At 38.9% G+C, this 25,384-nt stretch overlaps 1 protein-coding gene and 2 pseudogenes across 1 annotated transcript; all 3 read right to left on the bottom strand.

The window, feature by feature from the left end:
* Nucleotides 1-2,671: 2,671 nt before the first annotated feature.
* LOC133743278 (7-deoxyloganetin glucosyltransferase-like) lies at nucleotides 2,672-5,089 on the bottom strand (annotated as a pseudogene).
* A 1,684-nt stretch (nucleotides 5,090-6,773) lies between these two features.
* Nucleotides 6,774-8,554, bottom strand: LOC133725803 (7-deoxyloganetin glucosyltransferase-like). Its single transcript, XM_062153181.1, has 2 exons — nucleotides 8,033-8,554; nucleotides 6,774-7,950 (listed from the first exon to the last, which is right to left on the bottom strand). The coding sequence occupies exons 1-2, from the start codon at nucleotides 8,526-8,528 to the stop codon at nucleotides 7,016-7,018; spliced, it is 1,431 nt and encodes a 476-aa protein (XP_062009165.1). The 5' UTR covers nucleotides 8,529-8,554; the 3' UTR covers nucleotides 6,774-7,015.
* Nucleotides 8,555-13,448: 4,894 nt separating this feature from the next.
* LOC133725798 (7-deoxyloganetin glucosyltransferase-like) overlaps nucleotides 13,449-25,384 on the bottom strand; it is a 43,544-nt pseudogene continuing 31,608 nt past the window's right edge.

Raw genomic sequence — 25,384 nt, 5'->3', positions numbered from 1 at the left:
CGATTACAAAGCCTCCCCGGAGCAAACCTTCAACCTCGTTGAAACCCGGTGACCGTGTGCCAGTCCTAGTCTCTCCGAGAGCCGACTGTCAGCATCACCAGACCAACCCGGCGACCGTACTTCCAGTCCCAGTCTCCCCAGGAGCCGACTGCGAGCGCAACCGCCACCGTTACTACCAGCGAAGCAAGGGTAACGCCCTCGCAATCCAGCGAAACTAAAGTCACGCTTTAGCGCAACCCGTGCTTTCTCCAAACTTCCCAGTGATTGCTCTGCTTAGTCTGCAATACTAAGTATCGATTCGGTGACGCAAAGAGATCACACCCAAAGTCCTTATCCGTAAGGCAGAAAGTCCTTATCCGTAAGGCTAGAGAAGAATCTTGTGGCGAGGTTGGTGCTCTCCTCGTCCACAAACGCTTGAAGAAGAAGTCAGGTCAAGGGACTACCCCAACGACTGCACCCCGTGGTGCTGGCACGCCTGCGCACACGCTCAAAAGAGACAGTTTGCAAGCCAACTGGTTTTTGCGCCAAACAGGTCTATTCAATCTATTGCTTGTAAATCTGTTATCAAATAATCAAATATAAGAAATATGGAGACGATCGAATGAAGTCAGGTGTTCCTCATGAAGGAGAGGAGAGAGAAGATGATTAAAGAGGTGTAAAAGTCTTATTTTGTTTTTGTTTCTTTGTTTGTCAGAAGGGTAAAATAGGGTTTTAAAATATTCAAAAATGGACCCAGATGCTAATATAAGAGGTATGAATAGAAGCACTCTGGTCATAAAATCAGGGTTAGACAAGAGAATATATATATATATATATATATATATATATATAGGATTTTTCTCAGGTAAGGATGTCCTTAGTTTTTCTTATGGAACGGATTTACTGTTTTCACCCACTTTCCGATCACATTTTCACATCTTAACCGTTCAGTTTTTAGATCCTAATGTATGGATCACCTCTGCAAAATTTCAGCCAATTTGGTGATCGTTAAGGCGTCCAAAACTGCAATTTACACGAACGAACCGAATCTGTCGAACCAGAACCGTTCGTTTACATTGTTGTAATTTGCAGTTTTGGATGCCTTAATGATCACCAATTTGGCTGAAATTTTGCAGAGGTGATCTATACATTAGGACCTAAAAACTGAACGGTTAAGATGTGAAAATTTGATCGGAAAGTGGGTGAAAACCGGAAATCCGTACCTAAGAAAAACTAAGGACGTCCTTAGTGTAGCCGGACTGTATATATATATATATATATATATATATATATATATATATATATATATATATATATATATATATATATATATATATACAAAAGGATAGGTTTGTGGCTTTTAATTTTTGTTCAAGCTTTGAAGTTGATCTGGATTTGCAAACCAAAATATTGTTATAAATATAAATAAACCTCATGTTATCCATAGTTTTAGTTTCATTATAAGCTCTTACAAGTAAAAGAAGCGACTCATATATATATAAACACCATGTGATAAGAAAGTCACTTCATTTATGGGATTCTATCCAAACAAATACATAATTATGACATCGGGTTTGTTTCTTTTGAAAGGCTGAAATCACCTTTTGTGAGCTCCGGAGATTTATTTATCAAGTTTAATTGAGATAGTTCAATACACCGTTCAAGTTTAGTAAAAGTGTTTTTGACTTTTTGTACAAGAATAAATTAAATCACAAGGGTAAATATGACAATTACAAAATAGAATTTCATTACAAAAATTAAAAATGAAATTATCCTACAACCCCTACTTTTCTCTCTCACTATTTTCTCTATGCAATAACTGTTTTATTTCTTCTTCTTTTTTTAATTTTCTTAAAAAAACAAAAAGAAGTATCATACATGCAGGAGCATGTGTGAAGAATGCTAGTATAATAGAAAAACAAGCACATCACTTGTCATCCACGATGCATCCTAATATCCTATAGTCCTATTGGGCTTGATTTCCTGGGCATGGTAGTGGGTGTCACATACTCTGAGAATGACAACTTTTTTTTTTTTGTCCAAAACAGATTCACTGTAGATCCAGAGAAACAAATTGCAGGCTTTGCCGGTCTGCCGCCGGGAACACCAAACCCAGATTTTGGATTTCTACAGATGACAACAAGTGGATCCCAAATTTCCCATCTTGGGCCTAACATAAAGCACTCCCCAATTCCCAACTTGTGTCAAAGACAGAGGGCTTCTTCCTTGAAGAAAATTGCGAATTAGGAAGCAGCCAGCAACAACAGTCCCAGGTCACGTGCGTCCACTCACTAACCCAGATTTTTTTTTTTTTAGTATCTCTTTTGAGTATAATAACTATTAAGCATGCAGGAATCCAAAACTTACATTAAGGAAAAAGAAATATCAATTTGAGATTTTATTAGGGAAATGTTATTATTAATGCTTGTTTGCCCTTTGCACCATTTTTATGTGTGGGTACATCTCTTATATAGTTGTGAAAGAAACCATCAATTTTGAGAGTTTGTCGGGGAATTCTTTTAACTACTGTCCTTTACCATTATGGAAAGAACACGAAGCTCATTGTACTAACTACTCCAGAGTCTAGATGAAAGGCATTATTCATGACCCAACAATATTATGTCCGAGATATCATTGGGACATATAGCAATGAAAGTTTCTGCAGGTTTCATTGATAGTTGACCGATGCTGCAGAACCACCAAATTTCATGACCCAGAAAATTTAAGCTTGAAAATACAACTTTATTGAGACTACCAAACATTCATCTTACAAGCCAATTAACAGCAAATCGATTAGAGGACACTATTCTCATGCCAGATTACATCTAGCTTTTCCTTAGTAGCACCTGATTCACTAAATTGTCCAAGTTTTTGGATGATGAACCATGTGGAGCAGTAGCTTGTTCTGCAAGTTTCTTCCATTCCAAGACCTTTTTTTTCATTTTCTCACCCTTCTCTCCCCCCATTAACTCTCTAACAAGCTTCTCAACTTCGCCTCTCTTTACATCATTACTAATCTCCATGCCAATGCCCCATTCATTACAAGCATACCAACAATTTGTTAGCTGGTCAGCAAAGAATGGCCAACATATATAGCATAGGCACACCTGCACACAAACTCTCAACAGTCGAATTCCAACCGCTGTGTGTCAAAAACCCTCCAACTGATGGGTGGTTAAGTACTTGCTCTTGCGGACACCAACTTGCGATTAGACCTCTTTCCTTGGTTTCAGCTACAAACTCCGGTGGCAAAATCGCGGACTCACCAACAACCAAATCGGGCCTAATGACCCAGAAGAAGGGAACTTTACTATTTGCAAGTCCCCAACCAAACTCTACAAGATGTTGTGGAGACATTACCGCTATACTGCCAAAACTGACATAAACAACTGAGTTATGCTCCTTAGAATCGAGCCATTCGAGACACCCAGTTTCTTCTTTCCATAGACTGTATCCCACATCCTTTAAAGGGTATTCTGGTAATTGATTGAGGTGTAATTGTTGAGGCCCAATTGCATAAATAGGTGGGAGCTTAAGCATAGATGAGAGAGCCTCCAGAACATGAGGCTCCAAAGCATCAAAAGTATGAAGAATTATTGCCGAAGCCTTATCAGCTCTATGCATTGATTCCATGGTGAAATTAAACAGGATGTCGTCTGGGTCCGTAGTTCGAAAGTTGGCTGGTAAATCTCGTAAACGGATGTCTTTGATTCCTGGAATCCAATCTAAAACCTCGTCCAAAAACCCATTTGTGAAACAGCTCTCATCTACAACACCCAATAGCCATGTAATTAGTAAAAGGAAAAAAGCATGGAATTAATTGAACATAAAGTAATCGAGTTGTGCTAATTACTTTAGTATACTGTCGATTTAATATTATTTCTTATCATGATAATCCACTGTAGATAATATTATTTCTTATCTAATTGACTAAAGAGATTTTAACATTGCTAAAATCTCTTTAGTCAATTTCATGCGCACAACTACCGTATTTAGTCTAGTGCTATAAGTTATTCTTGACAGGTTCTCTATTCAGCTCTTATGAAGGTTAAACAAAAAAAGAACTAATTTGACGGCAGTTCCTGAAGTAAAATGAATGAGACAATTAAATCAAAAGACAAAATTATTATTTGGTACATACACATAATATACAAGAACTTCTAGAAGTACGTCCAAAATTTGATAAGGTGATATAGAGTAATTTTTGTTTTGGTACAAAGGTGACAGAGTAATTAAACAAACATATATTTGAATATGTCAATACAAACTGGTGTTTCATATTCAAGAATGATTTTGCATAAGATATGTCATGTCAATAGTGATGGTTACCCATGATCAAAATAACAAAGGTAGGAATGCTTATGATTTTGAAACAATTGGTTGCAATGCGTTGCAATTTAAAAGTTATAGCATAAAATTACATTTTTATCATCCCAATGATTAAAATAAAAGGTCCGTAGTAAAATCTAAAACGTAATTAGCCCATTAATATAATCATTTTTAGTACCTTTGAGTGGTGCAAGTCCTTTTTCCACCAAAGTGGGATACTGTTTACATGCCATAAAGCTGCAAGCAGCAATAGTGAAGAAGGCTACTCTAGGCACTCCAAGTTCTTCAGCAGCTGTGATGGCGAACGGCATGAAACCATCTGAAACGACGCAAGTCAACGGAGTACTACCGTCTTCGTCGTTGAGCTTCAAGAGGAGGTCTCGAAAAGGAGCCAGTAATAGATCTTTCATTATGGCATCAGCAACCAAAGTGACGTCTTGGGTGGCATCTTCATCCGAACCTGCAGGAATGCCATCGGGGATGGTCTCAAAGCGAAAATCGGGCAAGCCGTCGAGGGAGTTGGGTCCTAGAGATTTAAGAAACCGTTTGTGGTTGAACTCTGTGTTGAGAAGTTATGTGGAAACCCCTATAGTGGAGGAGCTTGGCTAGTTTGAGCATTGCCTTTATGTGGCTTTGTGCTGGAGCTGGAATACAAACCGCATGAGGCTTATCAGCTACAAATTCCTTGGAATCCATCGATCTTAGCTATAGATTGTGTGTGTCTGATAGCAAGTCTAGCTAATTAACATGTATGTCCGCATGTATGTGTGTGTGTATATAATATTTCTTTGGCAGTGGCAGAGATCAAGTCACCAAACTGGATACGTCTTCCTTATTTTTATTTATCCCTTGGACTTCTGTAATACGATATGACCAAAAGGTCACAAGATAAGATATGACAGGCTAGGTACGTAGATTGTCATAAAGCGCAGTCAAAATATGAATAAGATACGAAACCAGGGAGAAAGGAAAGGAAAGGAAAGCGTAGCTTGCCCTCCAAGTTAATTGGGAAAGAAAAGCTTAGCTTGCACCCAAGTTAATTAGGAAATGCGAAACTTTGATGCTACGGAAATAATTTGGTCTTGCTATTTCTTGTTACAGAGTTGAGATGATCGAAATTCAAGTTTGACCAATATTGGGATCGACCTCCAGTTTAGCTATTAAATTCAATGCCCTTCAACCTAATTAATCAGTCTCAACTCCCAACCCAACATTATGGGCTTTTGTCATAAAATCAGGTTGAGGCGACAGAAAGAAAAAAAGAAAATATAACAAAAGGATAGGGTTTGTGGCTTTTAATTTTTGTTCAAGCTTTGAAATTGATCCAGATTGCAAACCAAACTGTTGTTAGAAATATAAATAAACCTTATGTTTTCCATAATATTAGTTTCATTATATACGCTTGTAAGAATAAAAGAATCGACTCATACTTATTCAAAAAAAAAAAAAAAAAAAGACCAACATACAAACGTCAATTAGTATGAAGATCACTTTATTTATTCCCTAATTCTATCCAAACAAGTACACATAATATCGGGTTTGTTTCTTTTGAAAGGCCTAAAATCACTTTTCATGTTTAATAGAAGTGTTTTTGTACAAGAAAGCATTAGATAAGTGTTTCTCAAAACCACTTGCTACTGCTTCTCAAAACCACACTCAAGTATTTCTAAAACTCACCAAAGACACATCTCATTTTTCAAATGATAAATGTTATTTTTATTTCAAAAAAGAAGAAGCTATACTTCAATTAAAAATATATTAAACATTTTATCAACAAAAAAAGAAACAAAAACAATCTCAAGCATGCACATCACTTGTCGTCCACGATGCATCCTAATATCCTATAGTCCTATTGGGCTTGATTTACTGGGCCACATACTTAGTATAGTAGTGGGTCTGGTCCGTCTGAGAATGACAACTTTGGAGCCAGAGCAACAAAACAGCAGGCTTTGCCTGCCGGCCTCGGGGAACACTAAACCCAGATTTTGAATTTCCGGAACGACAACAAGTGGATCCCAAATTTCTTATCTTGGGCCCAATATAAATCACTCCCTAATTCCCATCCGTGTATCTAAGACAGAGGGCTTCTCCCTTGAAGAAAATTGTGAAGAAAAGAAAGCAGCTAGCAACAATAGTCCCAGGTCAGGTGAGTCCACTTACTAACCCAGATTTTTTTTAGTAGCCTTTGAGTATAATAACTATTTAAGCATGCAGGAATCCAAAACGTACATTAAGGAAAAAGAAATATCAAATTTGAGATTTTATTAGGGAAATGTTATTGTTGATTTTTGTTTGCCCTTTGCACTATTTTTATGTGTGGGTACATCTCTTATCTAGTTGTGAAAGAAACCATCAAATTTGAGAGTTTTGTTGTGAAAGAATAACTAATGTTCTTTACCATTTTGGAAAGAAGACAAGAAGCTCGTTGTACAAACTACTCCAGAGTCTAGATGAAAGGCAATATTCATGACCCAACAATATTATGTCCGAGATATCATTATATTGGGACCTATAGCAATGAAAGTTTCTGCAGGTATCATTGATTAGTCTCATTGATAGTTGACTCATGCTGCAGAACCACCAAATTTCATGACCCAGAAAATTAAAGCTTGAAAAATACAACTTTATTGAGACTACCAAACATTCATCTTACAAGCCAATTAACAGCAAATTGATTAGAGGACATTATTCTCACGCCAGATTACATCTAGCTTTTCCTTAGTAGCACTTGATTCACTAAATTGTCCAAGTTTATCGCTGAACAACCATGTGGAGCAGTGGCTTCTTGCGCAAGTTTCTTCCAATTCAAGGCCTTGTTTCTCATTTTCTTGCCCTTCTTTCCCTCCATTAACTCTTTAACAAGCTTCTCTACTTCGTCTCTCTTGACATCGTTACTGATTTCCATGCCAACACCCCATTCCTTGCAACTAAAGTAACAGTCTGTCTGCTGGTCACCAAAGAATGGCCAACACAACATAGGCACTCCGGCCGTCAAACTCTCAATAGTTGAATTCCAGCCACTGTGTGTTAGAAACCCTCCAACGGATGGATGGTTGAGTACTTGCTCTTGCGGGCACCAACTTGCTAGCAGACCTCTATCTTTGATCTCAGCTACAAATTCAGGTGGCAAAATTGCTGACTCGCCAATAACCAGATCAGGCCTAATTACCCAGAAGAAAGGATACTTGCTGTTTGCAAGTCCCCAACCAAACTCTACGAGCTGTTTTGGTGTCAAGACTGCTACGCTACCAAAATTCACATAAACAACTGAATTTGGTGCCCTGTTCTCCAGCCACTCAAGGCACTCTGGTTCTTCTTTCCATAGACTGTAACCCATAGGATTCAGAGGGTGTTCCGGTATCTGATTGAGAAGTAATTGGATAGGTCCAATGGCATAAACATGTGGAAGCATAGATGAGAGAGCATCCAAAACATCTTGTTCCAATGCATCAAATGTATGGAGAACAACAGCTGAAGCTTTCTGAATTCTTGGGCCTGTTGCTTCTATGAAGTAGTTAAAAATGATGTCATCGGGATTTGTTGTTCGAAAGAATGTTGGGAGATCCCTTAAACGAATTTCTTTCATTCCTGGAATCCAGTCTATTACCTTGTCTAAAAACCCATTGGTGAAGCAGCTCTCATCTACAACACCCAATGTAATGAACTTAAAACAAATCCCCTGTTAAAAATATGAGAGTTTTCAAGAGAAAAGTTAGTTTGGTACCTTTAAGTGGTGCAAGTCCTTTTTCAATCAAACTGGGATATTGTGTAAACCCCATGAAGCTGCAAGCAGCAATGGTGTAGAACAGTGCTACTGGAACTCCAAATTCTTCAGCAGCTGTGATGGTGAATGTCGACATGCAACCATCTGAAACTATACAACTCACTGGAGGATTAGTAATGTTCAGTTTCATGATAAGGGCACAAAAAGGAGCTAAGAAATTTGTTTTGATAGAGTCACAAAGCATAGCAACATCTTGGGTGGCATCTTCATCCGATTCTGGAAGCCCATCTGGAATGGCTTCGAACCGAAAATCAGGGAAGCCATCTAGGGAGTTTGGTCCTTGAGATTTAAGAAATCTCTTGTGATTGAACTCTGTGTTGACAAAGGTGATATGAAAGCCTCTATGATGGAGGATTTTTGCTAGTTTAAGCATTGCCTTTATATGGCTTTGAGCTGGAACTGGAATAAAAACAGCATGAGGCTTAATAGCTTCCATCTTAGTGGATGTGGATGTGGATGTGGATGTGGATGTGGTACTTGGAGCAACGACGCAGACTATATATACACTCTATATGTAACAATGTAGCGATGTGTTTGGAATTTAGCAAGAACAGTTTTGAAAGCTACTTAACTAGTGAGTTTTTCTATCGTAACCCTTTTCTAGTGATTTTGCAAAATCTTTGGTAGGTAGCTACAAGCTAGTATGATTTTTGATTGCTAGATGTAAGTTTTATAACCAGCAGATAATATACTTGTCTGAATAATTGGCAACTGGTAGCTGTCGACAATGATATGATTGACAACTAGTATGATATGATTGGTCGGCATCTTTCATTAATATAGACCCATGCTTCACCAAATATGTATAGTATAGGTATGTATCAATGTATCATTGTATGTCAAACCATCAATTTTCTGTTTTCTTACCTTTCTCTCCTTATAACCCTCAAACGAGCTTCTCAATTTTGTGAGGACAGAGTGCTATTGCATTGAAAAACAAAGCCTAGCACATTGTCAATTAGTTTTTGTGTCGAGTTTTTATAAATTTTGTTTCTCTTATCATCATTATTAATCTTCATTCACTGCCATCTAACAAGGTGGGTCCTAGCTAGAAATCTAACTACAAGCAACGATTTAATTAATATCTCTTATCAAATAAGTAAGAGAAAAAATACGTAAGTAGTGATTTTATTTGAAATTATACTTGATGTTTGTTGTTACAATATAGTATGCCTGCCTCACTATTTTTAACTTTCTTTGCTCAAAAGGGTAGGAATTTCCCTTTATAACTTGTTGGCCTCACTATTACTCTATTAGTAACTTGTCTCGTGTCGCAAGTGATCAAAAGGGAAGAGGTTTCTTTTGCCTATAAAATTAGGAGCTCTCTCCCACTTTACACAGGGTACCATAGCTACTGAGCCGCACTCATTGTCACAAGAGTAACCCTTTGATTATTTGAGAATACTAGACAATCACGTCGACGCAGCCGAATTAAGGGTGAACGACGTGAGTTCTTAATTTAGACATCAGGATTATGTATAAGTGCATAAAGGAGTGGCGTGAGGAGCTTCTTTTGGAGTGTTTATAAATGCTATTTGCACTCTTTTGTGCATGTATCATCAGTACAACTTATTAGTTGGGAACCTACTTCTGGATCATCTTAGACTTCATGTTATGGGTAGCTGTGTACAACTGTACATGTTCAAAAATGCAGATTATTTATAGTGCAGCCAGAGATATGGATCATGAAGAACGGTGATACGCATCCATCGATGCATAGAGCACAGCAGAACACAATAACGAGGAGATATGGTCAAGAAAAGAAGCTTGGCAGTACTTGAACAAATGAAGTAGAGAAGGTCTTAGGTGGGGCAGTGCGGTCCTCCAATCACTGTCTAGCAGGGGGTATTTTGGGTATTTTACTTTGAAAAGTAAGGACAGTTTCAGAAAAAGAAGAAAAATTTTGGGGTTTTGATTGGAGGGCTGCACTGCCCTACCACGTGGCAGCCCCTACCCAAGAATTTCTAAATGAAGTAAGCAAACCCGGACATAACTTTTGCAATGTTACCAAAAACAGAGAAATGGATTTTTCTTTGACTATATATATATATATATACATATATATATATATATATACAAAACCGTTCGAGAGCGGACGTCCGCAGCCCAGAAAAAGTGCGGACGTCGCTCCTCCGGCCTCGATCGAGCAGCGACGGCGGCGTTTCTGCTGCCGGACTGAACCAGGCCAGGACATGGAGCAGTTCAGAAGCAGCTGGAGTCGTCGACGAAGGGATCGACGTCGAGCTCGATGGGCTTCCATAGTTTCCGGCGAGCTCGCATTACACCGCTGAGTTTCCGATCACTTTCGCCTTCGCCGCTTGCTCGAGGTCGTCCGTGATGTCTAGAGGGTGCGTCCGGCACCTGCAGCGCAGCGATCGCCGCCTTCCCGACGCTGGAGGAGCGACGTCCACACTTTTTCTGGGTTGCGGACGTCCGCTCTCGATCCGGCCTCGTATTTTATATATATATATATATATATATATATATATATATATATATATATATATATATATATGTCCTTAGTTTCTCAGGTAAGGATGTCCTTAGTTTTTCTTATGGAACGGATTTACTGTTTTCACCCACTTTCCGATCACATTTTCACATCTTAACCGTTCAGTTTTTAGGTCCTAATGTATAGATCACCTCTGCAAAATTTCAGCCAATTTGGTGATCGTTAAGGCGTCCAAAACTGCAATTTACACGAACGAACCGAATCTGTGGAACCGGAACCGTTCGTTTACATTGTTGTAATTTGCAGTTTTGGATGCCTTAATGATCACCAATTTGGCTGAAATTTTGCAGAGGTGATCTATACATTAGGACCTAAAAACTGAACGGTTAAGATGTGAAAATTTGATCGGAAAGTGGGTGAAAACCAGAAATTCGTACCTAAGAAAATCTAAGGACATCCTTAGTGTAGCCGGACTGTATATATATATTTTTTATTTATTAAGTTTTCCTTAACATATATGACTAGGCATATGGGGTTCAATACAATACAAAACACCCACGTTAATTGCTGGAGGACTCGCCGGAATAGTTCATTCTACGCTTAGACACTGCTCTTCATGATACTTATTACGTGATTGCACATTTCCATTATGTGCTTCCGGCCATGAGAGTCGTATTGCTTTATTTACAGGATGTCACTAGTGGGTAGAGCTCGTTGATAAAGAAGTTTGTATTAAACGAAATTAAAATTACAGTAATATATAACTCTTGTTTTGTACGTCTAATTCAATTATCCATTCTCTCATGTTAATAAGCAAATAATGCTGTTCACTAGATTTTTTGTGAATACATACAATTAAGAATTTGGAAAATAACTTTCTTGGTGCATCTATCATGTCATCTATAGAAGAATTGAGGTTGAGAGTGACTCCAAATTGGTCGTTAACGCCATTAAAAAAGTCAGCAAACCTCCTGGGAGATTGATCAAGATTTTTCAAGACATCCAGACCATTGCCACTTCTTTGGCTTCCATTACTTTTAAACACATCTTTAGAGAATCAAATTTTGTAGCGGATGTTATTGCTAACTTAGGACATAGTCGTGTAAACGGTTCTCTAGTGAGGCCTCAAGAGCTTTACTCTTTGATGTTGTAAATTGTGGATGCCCAAGAGGCTTCCAAATTCCGCCAAAAAAAAAAAAAAGAGGCTTCCAAATCTAAATTATAGTCTTTTCGTAATTAAAAAAAAAATTCATCATGTCAATTTTCTAGCCAGTGATATGAATACAATAAATTTAATAGTTATTACATATTTACGAGTTGTTACATCTGATTTGATAGAGCATTAAATTCATTCAAGATTATATCATCGGGACCTAGTGTTTGGACCCAAAATGAGCATTTTGGCCTGACAAGGCACGTCTTGGAGAAATTGAGCCAATGTCAGTGGCTCAAGCTATATATTGTCGACAAGTTCGAAATATATATTTAGAGGCTAAATAAAGCCTACTATGGAAGCATGAAAAGTCAACTTTAGCACATTTTCCTACTTCGGCTAGGAGAAACCGAGCTAAACAAGGAAGAAGGGGCGGCAGACTAACCAAACGAAATTCAAATGAGCTGAAACTTTCCAGATTAAATCTAGAAATCTCAAGGATCATTTCTTATGAAGAGTGCCAGAGCTAGTTTTGAGTGGAAGGCCTTCAAACAATCAGTCCAATTTCCTTGTCTAGAGAGGCTTGGAAAACTGGACCTGTAAGAGGTCCAGCAGCGTTTTCGGCCCAACCACTATATCAAAAGCTCTGAAATTTTACCAGGGTGATCTAAACTCATAGTGGAACATTTCTTATGAAGAAGTCATGGTCAAAATCTGAGTGCTTGATGGAGATAAAATTGAAGGAATAAAGGAGCAGAAAGTGCTTCCTTATCTCCAAAATTCATCATTCCTTATCTCCAATTATGCCTCCTTATCTCCTTATCTCCGAAATTCATCATGCTTTACCTCCAATTATGCTTCCTTATCTCCAAAATTCATCATTTCTTATCTCTAATTAATGCTCCACTATCATTTGTTTAATGCTAAACACCTTGGCATGGTAGCCTATAAATAGAGGTTACAATGAAACACTTAGAAACACAATTCACTCATCAATACATCTCTAAGATGATCTAAGTCTCTCTAGAGCAAACCTCTCTAAGAGCAACTCCTCTCCTTCTCTTTCTCTTACCGATGATCACACTCCTAGTCCTAGTCTTCTCAAAAGCCGACTTTCAGTGCCACCAAACCCTCTGTCAACGTACTTCGGTCCTAGTCTCCTCGGGAGCTAATTGTAGTACCACGACCACAACGGTTATGGAACCAGCAAAGAAAGGGTAACGCCCTTGCAAACCAGCCAAGCTTAAGTCACGCTTTAGCAAGTTCTCTCTACTTCCCAGTGGTTCTCGCTCTGCTCGATCTACAACATCGAGTATCGATTGTGATTTTCAAGAAGATTAGCAAAAGTCCTCACCACGAGGCATAAAGAATCCCACGACGAGGTTGGTGCTCTCCTCGTCTACAATTGCTTGAAAGAAGTCAGGTCAAGGGACACCCCCGACGACCGCACCCGAATGGTGCTGGCACGCCCGCGCAGAAAAGAGACTGTTGACCAGCTGCAACAAAATTGGAGCCAAACACCTAGTGCTTGACCATTCATTAATATCATTAAGGTTGGACCCTTGGATCACAACTGCACAACCACACTATTACATTACCATAAATTAATATTCACACAAAACTTTAAAGCTTGATATAGAAACATCCATCTTAGGAAAAAAAAAAAAAAAAACAAATGATCATAGATAACAATATACTCATCCCAGTTTGATCACATCTAACATTTCACTAACAGCACTAGATTCACTAAATTACTTTAAGTCTGTGAATGAAGAACCCTGTGGCGTAATTGCTTCTTCTGCTAGTTTCTTCCAATGCACGGCCTTATTTCTCATTTTCTTAACCTTCTCTCCCAACAGTAACTCCTTCACAAGGTTCTCTACTTCGTCTCTCTTAACATCACTACTAACAGTGGCTGGAATTGGCAAGCTTTTCTTGCAAAAAAAGTAAGACTCTATAGGCTGGTAACCAAAGAATGGCCAACACAAGATTGGCACTCAGGCTGTCTTTGAAACTCTCCCCCCCCCCCCCCCCCCCCAAAAAAAAACTTTAAATCCGACGCCCATGTTCGTCTTGGGCTTAAGCAGATTAGGTCTTAAACTCAGCAGACTAGGTTTGAGCCCGCAACAAGTGAGTTTCATGTGCAATTGGAAAAAAAAAAAAAAACAAAAAAACAAAAAGAAGAAGCAGACAGAGTAATCCCATCCCTTTCTATCTTTAATTTCGTGTTCAGCTTGGGTTTGGTCTTAGGGGTTACACGGTTCGACGAAGCAAACTACTCAGAATCCCATCACCGAATTAATTCCAGCCTTCCAGGTATCCAACCTGAAAAATATACTTATGAGAGCTTATTGTCACCCTTGGCTATTGAGCATGCATGAATCCAAAGAATTCTGAACTAGAGAATTCTCCTATGAATTTCAAAACCAGACATTGATGTCATTTCTGTTATGGTATGATGACCTTTTCTATCTTTCACTTTCTCATTTGGTTATTGGTATAAAGTTCTTATCTATAGCTGAAATATTTTGTCACCATCGTAAAATCTACCTTTGATGCCAAATACAAGATAAATATTCTCCATCACTTAAACCAAAGAGTCACACATATACTTTTATTTCATTACAGAGAAATGTTTCTATTCCTATCCCAAATTAGTCATAATTAATAGAAATTTTAGAACAATTGTTGACTAAATTTTTCTCCCATTAAAAAACAGAAAGAAGAGAAAAAAATTCTCCCAACAGAACCACCCATAGGCTAATAACTTATACTCGAATTAATCCATGTCGCCCATTAATCCAGCAAGAGTAGGGGTCGTCAACGGGCCGGGCCGGGCCGGGCCTTGTTATATTTTTAAATAATAGCGGGCCGGGCCGGGCCGGGCTTTATTAAAAATAGACGGATCCAAGCCCGTCCATATAAAGCGGGCTTTTTCGGGCCGGGCCGGGCTGGGCCTTGCGGGCTTTTTTGGGCCGGGCCTTGCGGGCTTTATGTATAAATAAATATTTAAAGACACAAATATTTTTTTTTTTAATCAAGCTTTGGAAATTCATTGGATAATGATCAAATACAATCAAAGATAACATATCTATAATTCTATATTGTACCAAAAAAAAATCTTTATTTATATATAGATACTAATTTATTGATAAATAAATTTTTAAAGGCACTAATTTTTTATAAATCTATATTTATACGTCATACACTCCAAAGAGCAACATATAGCAATTCAAAGAAAATGAGAAAACTGACCGTTGGATGTGATTATTACAATAAAATAAGAGTGTGGTTAAAAATTTAGTCAATTTCACCATAGTTTCAAACCCGATCGGATTGGTCAATTGTAGTCACTTGCATGTTTTCTTGGTTGACCGATGGCGTGATGAACGCAAAACTTGCTTATTTTTTTACATCACGTTTGTAAATATTTCATCGATGGATGTGTGTGGACATAAGATAAAAATTTCAATTTTTAATTACAAATACGTTGGCCTATACTAATTTGTCTCCTAAAGTTGTATGACTTATACATTACATTTAAATTGTTGAGGTCCATTCTAAAACAACCGTGAAGTGGAAGATGAATTTGGAGAAACCAACCGCTCGATTGAGAGATTGTAATATTTTATGGTGGTTGTAAAAAATCTAGCCAATTTGGTTATCGTTTCGAATTCGATCAACTAGGTCAAACGTAGTTACTCTTATAAACCTATATTTATATATCATACACTCCAAAGAGCAACCCCTATCAATTCAAAGAAAATGAAAAAACCGACCGTTTGATGAGTTTATTACAATAAATTATGAGTGTGATAAAAAATTTAGCCAATTTCACCATATTTTCAAATTCGATCGGATTGGTCAACCGTAGTCACTTATATGTTTTCTTGGTTGACCGATGGCGTGACAACCGCGAAACGTGCTTATAACGTCCCGAACTTGAAATTACTGTTTTACTAGTCATTTGGATTGTAAACGACTTTTACTCTTACTTTTATTGTCGTTTTGGTACTTTTAGTGGCCCTAAAGTTGACTTTTTGTTCGGGCCAAAATTTGAGGAAATGTTCTTCATGAAAGTTGTAGGGGACGTTAAACCGAGTCCGTGGACATGTGGTACACTTAAATCGGAGTTCATTTGTGAAAATTATAGCTTAAAATGTGAAATTTACTGTTCATGGTAATAAATATATATATATGGAAAGTTACCACTGTAGGTTTCCATTTTCGGAAACCCACGGTAACTCTCTCTTTCCTCTTTCCCCGACCTCTCTCCCTCTTCTTTCGGTCTCCCTCTGTCTCCGTCGAGATCGGCGCCGTCCGGCCACCAGAAGGCGAGCCCCGGTAAGTGGTCGACGCGGCTTCTCCCCCTCTACACGACTGTGGCCTTGGGTGGTGATGTTTTGGTCGGAAAAGTGAGATCGAAGCCTAAAAGCCCGACGGTCCCATTTGACGAATTCCGGCGATTTCTTCCGATTCCGGCCGTATCCGGCCACAAGACCGACGTCGAAGGAGCGGTTTTCGCCAAGGATCATTTTCCCCCTAGCCTTGAGCCACGATTTGCAGCGTGGAGGGAGAATCGAGCAAAACCCGATCCTAGGGTTCTTGAATTTTCTGGGTTTTGCTTCACCGGCCAATTTTGTGCAGTTAAAGGTAAAATTGGATTGTGTTGCAATTGAGAAAATTGTTGGGTCTGTTGAGTAGGTTGTGCTGCCAATTTTTGGTGGTCATCGGAGGTGGTTGCCGGCGGCGCGTGGGGCCCACGCGCTGCCACTGTAGATGGCGCGTGGAGGCGCGTAAGTCAGGTGTTTGGCTTTGGTTTTTAGCCTGTTAAATTCTATAATTGCAGTAGAGCTTGAAATTGTGATTTTGATGAAGATTGGAGAAGTTTGGAATTGTTTCCAAATATTCCGAAGTTTAGGGTTTCGATTAATGAATTACGAGAATCCGACCGTCGGATATCTCTCGGTTCTGACTTGGAACCTTTAAGATAATGAATTGGTATTAGAGGTAAAATTTGGGTTGAATCCGAGAACAATTGAAGAGATGATTTGTGAGGATTTGATTATGAGATTTGTATGAAATTGTCAAATTGTCGCTTACGGAATATAATCGTGTACAGGGCAACGTACCGAGCTCTGGCTCGATGAAGGAACTCGTATACGCGATCGTCGGAATAGTACTGTGAGTGGACTTTTATTTTTAAATATTGATGCATGCATTTATTTTCTTAAATAATGCTCTAGTTTTATTCGTATTACATTTTGAGCAAATGAATTAATTTTCGGAATTTGATTTCGATTTATATCGTGGTTTTGCTTTCAATAATGAGTTCAAAGGTTGGTTATGATTTATAATGTTATTTGACAAATTATTTATTTCTGAGGTAATTTCCGGAATTAAGTATATTTCTAATCGCCGATTTAAGCTCCTGGAAGATTTTCAAGATGAGTTTCGATGGAGTTGGATTTTTCTCATTTATTTTTCGACTTTCAGTTTTGGCATTGGGAGTGCCTAATTAATGATTTTGGATTTGGTTTGTTTCTTGGAGATATTGAGAGATTTTTGTTGGAAATGGGATTTGCTTTTACTAATTTCCGGTTTTGGTTACGGATTTGAGAATATTTTGGCGTGTGGGACACGCCGTCGATTTATTCCTATTTCTCACTTATCCATTTTGAGATTGAGAGTAATCTTGGCGTGCGGGGTCACGTCGTTGAATACATGGTTTCTATCTCGTGAGAAATATGGGGAAGCTACATGGATTTACTGGTTTTCGATGATTTTTCCTCACCATACGCGGGTTATGTGATTAGGTCTCCTCCTCACTGACTTTGTGTTGGTGAGTGGCAGTTGAGGTAGCTTGTTCTCCTCCTCACCTACTTTGTGTTGGTGAGTGGCAGTAGAGGTGATTTATTCTCCTCCTCACGTGGGTGGCAGTCGAGGTAATGTTCTCCTCCTCACACAATCTATGTGTGATTGGAAGTCGAGGTTATTAGTTCTCCTCCTCGCACAATCTATGTGTGAGTGGCAGTCGAGGATAGGTAGAGCCTGGGAGGCTCCATTACCCGTATGGTGATATTTCTTCCCCATATCCTATCATTACTTGACTAGCGGGGCCTAGTCAGATTTCCGTTTAACCAGCAGGGCTGGTCTTATTCTGTTGAGTATCGGAGTTTCCATCCTTCCTTTCAGTTGTTTGGGACTAGCGGGGCTAGTCGGTTTTCTTGAGCAGAACTCCTTTTGTTTCGTTTCCTAAATCAGTGCATGCATCGGGAGATTTTTTTTTAATAATTAAATGTGGGGAAGTATAAAATCTCTTTTGTTTAAAATTGCTTATTTTTGTCCACTCACACTAACGTGTTTTTCAATACTTTTCCCCTGGGCCCTTCGGTTTCAAATGCCCAGTTTGCAGGCGAATTGGTTGAGGTCGGGCGTACACGGAGTTGAGGCATAGTCAACAGCATGGCTTCCGCGGTTGCCTTTGAGTTAGGTTGTCCTTATTTACCTTTCTATTAGAATTGCTCTGATTACCTATGGGATTTATGTTTTTCAAGTTGAGGTTTGTGTTTTGTGAATTGGAGATTGATGTTGAGTTGGGGAGCAGGGTGGCTCCAGAAGTATAAGGATGATTTGATTTAGAAGTGTAAATGCTTTCTACAGGTTTTGGGTAGCCCATTTTAGGGGAAGTTCTGTCAAATTTTTGGTAGAATTTCTTCTAAGGTGGGCCCCGCAGGGCCACTTCGGATTTCAGGGTGAAATCCGGGGTGGGTCCTGTCAGTTGGTATCAAAGCATTAGGTTGTCAGATTCTGTAGACTCGTTTCTATTCTGTTACCTTATATGCTAGGTGTTGCCCAGTACCTCCCGAGTGATGGCCCGACTGCAGCGGTTCCCCATCGTGTACTCTTCGGTGCTGTGGTATTCATCAAGTGTGTAAGGTACATGTCTAGTGGGTATTTCTTTCAAGTACTATGCCTCGTTTACGCCGACCTCATAGGAACTTCACTGTGTATCGGATTGTCTTCATTTCTTATACTTGTCCGGTTGTGGTAGGGTAAGAGCACTCTACCTGGTTGTGTTGTGCTATGAAATGTGATTCGAGGAAATGTTGCGAGTAGCTTTTCCTCAATGTCAACGGATTATTGGAACATGGTTTAGGGTACAAGACCGGAGTTTGATGGTGTGTTTCATTTCTGGAAATGAGCAACTACGGTTTGACCTATCTTTAGAGACTGTAATTGATTCAAAATCATGATTGTTGGTGGAAATAGAATTGGTAATTATGGTGGTTCTGTTTGGAACCAAGTTTAAGCAAACGTGTGTGGTGAGGTGATTGATTGTAGAGCAGTTTATAAAATACTATGGGAAGTTGATGGGAGGTCCCTTGAGAATCTTAGTGCAAGAAACCGATTGTAGGTAAATCTGGACTGGAATTTCTTCAATTGGACAATTTATGTGGGAATTGTGAACGTCTTACCTTTTGGTAGACAGCGGAGGAAAATTGAATAAATATTCTGAGTTGTATAGCTGGATGCCATGTTTTCTAGTGACTGTGGTCACTGAGGATGGTAAATAAGGAGTGGGAAATGATAACAGTAAATGAGAATTGTAAGTAGAATGAGATTTTAAAAATTGTCGGTTTGGGTCGTTGACCTAACCAGGGTGTATGAGCATAGTTTTGCTCTGAATGAAAGAAATTGATTTTAGATACCACAACTTATAGATTGTTTTCCTAAGTCTTGGATGGTAACGAGTAGGGAGATGAACAAGAGTGGGCAATTGAAGTTGATATGTATCTGAAGTTCGAGAAATGGGAAGAATGTTTAAGGTTTTATAATGGAGTTATGACTTTGGTCGGTAAATAATTGGAAGAGTTGGAATCAACTCTTCATTGTGATATTAGGCAAATGGTTGTCCTTGGTTATCCGCTTTTGGGTGAAACAGTCACACATAAGATTGGGGAATAGCGGTAATGACCTTGTTGGGTGTTCATGGAAGTTCAAACGGAATTACTATGTGATATGGAATGTGATTCGAGTTTTGAATCACGGAGCCTTGGAGATTGAATTGTGATAGGCTCTTGGTGGAGGTTTTGCTTGGCGGATGGGTTGTACTATCATATTATGGATGGTAGAATAACTTTAAGGAAATAAGTTTTCAGTCGGCTCTGGAAATATTTTAAGTTAAGGCTTGATCAGGACTCTTGTTAGCTTGGGTGGAAGGTAAGGTAGCCTGTTTTAAGTGACGTACTTCAGCGATGATTATTTGGGGAAATTGGGTCATTATTGTGGTGGGACCACGTTCAGATCCGGATATCGATTGATGTGACACAAGATGTTGGACGGATGTCCTTTGAGTTATATTAAGGATTGTTCGGAAAGAGTTTGTGAATTGTGTTAGCTACCTTGGGGAATTAGTTATTACTTGAATTAAATATATGTAATGGATTCCTTTGGAGGAATTAAACAAGTTTTGCCACCGTGGTGACCCTTAATTAAAAATGTATAGAAAGTTATTGATACGAGTGAAATCTGGTCACCACTTGTCTAACGGTAAGAAGCCTTGAACAATAAGTAGGAGTTGAGTTGGAATAAATTGATTGAACTTCTGTTCTATCAAGGGTTCAACAGAAATTTAAGTACTAAATGTTGAGCCACTATGGTTGAGTTAGATTATTGGAATTATTTCTTAGTGAGAAGATTTGGAAAAGTTGTTGGTACAAATTCGGTTAGCACAGGAAAGTCATAGAGATCCTTGTTAGTAAGGACAATCGTTGTTATCAGTTGGCCTTAAGTAATTAAGAAGAGTTGGCTATATTCTAGTACTTACAAGTTCAACGTTGATTGACATAACTGATTTCTGGTGATTCTTGTAACATCAGACAATGAACTACTTCGATATCATATTTTCCTATCTTGGGAAGTAGACTCCGTTTCTGTGGTACACAAAGTGTTAATTATTTAATTAAGTGACTTTGAGTTTTTCTATTTGGGCTCTTATTCGACTTTCTCTTTAGGTTGTTTTGAGCAAAAGAGTTTTTGCAAATTTTTGCTTAGCAGTGGCTAAGACTGTTCGGCAATGCTTGAGGGCATATCTATAATATAAGGATTGTTGAGTCAATGGGGGATGCTGTGAATTTTAATGGGATTGTTGTCATTGGCCATATTATAGCTTGAGGATTGTTCATTTCAAGAATTGAATTTCTTTTATAGTTGGTCAACTCTTGGATCGGATTTGGAGCATTTATAAGTGTTGTTGGATACATTGTAGTCCAGTAATGGAGTTGGTACATACAGGGTTAGGAAAAATTTCCACAATGTTGTATCTGTAATGAAATTGTCATGAGGTGTTATATGTGTGGCTAACAAGGTAGCTATTAAATGAGTTTTCCACGTTGACTTGGAATGTCATCTCAAGGCGTGATCAATGTTCCAGTCAGGTATCAGAGTAGCGCAGCAGAAGTGTAGTGGCCCCATAACCTACTTGGTTAAGAACTTATGGGTCTGTTTCGAGGTTGACCTTTGTATGTTTGACAACTATGGGACCTTTATGGGAGCGACCTTCGATTAGGAATTTAAGCACAAACAAACAAGGAAGGAAGTGCTATCTTGTGGTAGCTAAGGAAGTTAATTGTTTTGGATTTGTCGATTAGCAATGACCATCTTGTGGTTGTTACAATATTGATGGTGAATGGGTTGAATCTTCACTAAGCAACTTTTATGAGAAAGTTATGAATGCTATAATTTTAACAGTGTGGGTTGTGTGCGTTTATCTAAGCTAACCATTGCAATGAATTTTCTTTTACACCGGAATTTAGGTACTTGCAAGTTTATGGTGTTATACGGTTCAACAAGGCAAGTGTTTTGACTTTGGACGTTGGTAATATTGGATTGTAAGCATGTTTTCATTGCTTTTGTAGTGGGGATCATAAGAGTTTCGGTTGGTTTTTTATTAGAGTTGGTAAAAAGGAAAGTTTAATCTAGGGAATGGTTGAAGAGTTTTGAGGTTGTGGTATCTTGAATCAGTTGGTGTGTACTCTTCCGCAGTATGAAATTTCGAGGACGAAATTTTTATAAGGAGGGGAGATTATAACGTCCCGAACTTGAAATTACTGTTTTACTAGTCATTTGGATTGTAAACGACTTTTACTCTTACTTTTATTGTCGTTTTGGTACTTTTAGTGGCCCTAAAGTTGACTTTTTGTTCGGGCCAAAATTTGAGGAAATGTTCTTCATGAAAGTTGTAGGGGACGTTAAACCGAGTCCGTGGACATGTGGTACACTTAAATCGGAGTTCATTTGTGAAAATTATAGCTTAAAATGTGAAATTTACTGTTCATGGTAATAAATATATATATATGGAAAGTTACCACTGTAGGTTTCCATTTTCGGAAACCCACGGTAACTCTCTCTTTCCTCTTTCCCCGACCTCTCTCCCTCTTCTTTCGGTCTCCCTCTGTCTCCGTCGAGATCGGCGCCGTCCGGCCACCAGAAGGCGAGCCCCGGTAAGTGGTCGACGCGGCTTCTCCCCCTCTACACGACTGTGGCCTTGGGTGGTGATGTTTTGGTCGGAAAAGTGAGATCGAAGCCTAAAAGCCCGACGGTCCCATTTGACGAATTCCGGCGATTTCTTCCGATTCCGGCCGTATCCGGCCACAAGACCGACGTCGAAGGAGCGGTTTTCGCCAAGGATCATTTTCCCCCTAGCCTTGAGCCACGATTTGCAGCGTGGAGGGAGAATCGAGCAAAACCCGATCCTAGGGTTCTTGAATTTTCTGGGTTTTGCTTCACCGGCCAATTTTGTGCAGTTAAAGGTAAAATTGGATTGTGTTGCAATTGAGAAAATTGTTGGGTCTGTTGAGTAGGTTGTGCTGCCAATTTTTGGTGGTCATCGGAGGTGGTTGCCGGCGGCGCGTGGGGCCCACGCGCTGCCACTGTAGATGGCGCGTGGAGGCGCGTAAGTCAGGTGTTTGGCTTTGGTTTTTAGCCTGTTAAATTCTATAATTGCAGTAGAGCTTGAAATTGTGATTTTGATGAAGATTGGAGAAGTTTGGAATTGTTTCCAAATATTCCGAAGTTTAGGGTTTCGATTAATGAATTACGAGAATCCGACCGTCGGATATCTCTCGGTTCTGACTTGGAACCTTTAAGATAATGAATTGGTATTAGAGGTAAAATTTGGGTTGAATCCGAGAACAATTGAAGAGATGATTTGTGAGGATTTGATTATGAGATTTGTATGAAATTGTCAAATTGTCGCTTACGGAATATAATCGTGTACAGGGCAACGTACCGAGCTCTGGCTCGATGAAGGAACTCGTATACGCGATCGTCGGAATAGTACTGTGAGTGGACTTTTATTTTTAAATATTGATGCATGCATTTATTTTCTTAAATAATGCTCTAGTTTTATTCGTATTACATTTTGAGCAAATGAATTAATTTTCGGAATTTGATTTCGATTTATATCGTGGTTTTGCTTTCAATAATGAGTTCAAAGGTTGGTTATGATTTATAATGTTATTTGACAAATTATTTATTTCTGAGGTAATTTCCGGAATTAAGTATATTTCTAATCGCCGATTTAAGCTCCTGGAAGATTTTCAAGATGAGTTTCGATGGAGTTGGATTTTTCTCATTTATTTTTCGACTTTCAGTTTTGGCATTGGGAGTGCCTAATTAATGATTTTGGATTTGGTTTGTTTCTTGGAGATATTGAGAGATTTTTGTTGGAAATGGGATTTGCTTTTACTAATTTCCGGTTTTGGTTACGGATTTGAGAATATTTTGGCGTGTGGGACACGCCGTCGATTTATTCCTATTTCTCACTTATCCATTTTGAGATTGAGAGTAATCTTGGCGTGCGGGGTCACGTCGTTGAATACATGGTTTCTATCTCGTGAGAAATATGGGGAAGCTACATGGATTTACTGGTTTTCGATGATTTTTCCTCACCATACGCGGGTTATGTGATTAGGTCTCCTCCTCACTGACTTTGTGTTGGTGAGTGGCAGTTGAGGTAGCTTGTTCTCCTCCTCACCTACTTTGTGTTGGTGAGTGGCAGTAGAGGTGATTTATTCTCCTCCTCACGTGGGTGGCAGTCGAGGTAATGTTCTCCTCCTCACACAATCTATGTGTGATTGGAAGTCGAGGTTATTAGTTCTCCTCCTCGCACAATCTATGTGTGAGTGGCAGTCGAGGATAGGTAGAGCCTGGGAGGCTCCATTACCCGTATGGTGATATTTCTTCCCCATATCCTATCATTACTTGACTAGCGGGGCCTAGTCAGATTTCCGTTTAACCAGCAGGGCTGGTCTTATTCTGTTGAGTATCGGAGTTTCCATCCTTCCTTTCAGTTGTTTGGGACTAGCGGGGCTAGTCGGTTTTCTTGAGCAGAACTCCTTTTGTTTCGTTTCCTAAATCAGTGCATGCATCGGGAGATTTTTTTTTAATAATTAAATGTGGGGAAGTATAAAATCTCTTTTGTTTAAAATTGCTTATTTTTGTCCACTCACACTAACGTGTTTTTCAATACTTTTCCCATGGGCCCTTCGGTTTCAAATGCCCAGTTTGCAGGCGAATTGGTTGAGGTCGGGCGTACACTGAGTTGAGGCATAGTCAACAGCATGGCTTCCGCGGTTGCCTTTGAGTTAGGTTGTCCTTATTTACCTTTCTATTAGAATTGCTCTGATTACCTATGGGATTTATGTTTTTCAAGTTGAGGTTTGTGTTTTGTGAATTGGAGATTGATGTTGAGTTGGGGAGCAGGGTGGCTCCAGAAGTATAAGGATGATTTGATTTAGAAGTGTAAATGCTTTCTACAGGTTTTGGGTAGCCCATTTTAGGGGAAGTTCTGTCAAATTTTTGGTAGAATTTCTTCTAAGGTGGGCCCCGCAGGGCCACTTCGGATTTCAGGGTGAAATCCGGGGTGGGTCCTGTCAGTGCTTATTTTTTCACATCACGTTTGTATATATTCCATCAATGGATGTGCATGGACATAAGATAAAAAAAATTAATTTTAATTACAAACACATTGGCCTATACCAATTTTCTTCCTAAAGTTGTATGACTTATACATTGCATTTAAATTGTTGAGGTCCATTCTAAAACAACCATGAAGTGGAAGATGAATTTGGAGAAACCAACCGCTCGATTGAGAGATTGTAATATTTTATGGTGGTTGTAAAAAATACAGCCAATTTGGTTTTCGTTTCGAATTCAATCAACTAGGTCAAACCTAGTTACTCTTCTAAACCTATATTTATATATCACACGCTCCAAAGAGCAACCCCTATCAATTCAAAGAAAATGGGAAAACCGACCATTGGATGTGATTATTACAATAAATTATGAGTGTGGTTAAAAATTTAGTCAATTTCACCATAGTTTCGAACTCGATCGGATTGGTCAACTGTAGTCACTTGCATGTTTTCTTGGTTGACCGATGGCGTGATGAACGCAAAACTTGTTTATTTTTTTACATCACGCTTGTAAATAATTCATCGATGGATGTGTATGGACATAAGATAAAAATTTCAATTTTTAATTACAAATACGTTGGCCTATACTAATTTGTCTCCTAAAGTTGTATGACTTATACATTGCATTTAAATTGTTGAGGTCCATTCTAAAACAACCATGAAGTGGAAGATGAATTTGGAGAAACCAACCGCTCGATTGAGAGATT

Source organism: Rosa rugosa, chromosome 1 (genome assembly GCF_958449725.1).
Source record: "Rosa rugosa chromosome 1, drRosRugo1.1, whole genome shotgun sequence".
In the NCBI taxonomy this organism is placed as follows: Eukaryota; Viridiplantae; Streptophyta; class Magnoliopsida; order Rosales; family Rosaceae; genus Rosa; species Rosa rugosa.
Note: the sequence above shows the minus strand (reverse complement) of the source record. Positions and strands in the feature narration are given on the sequence as shown.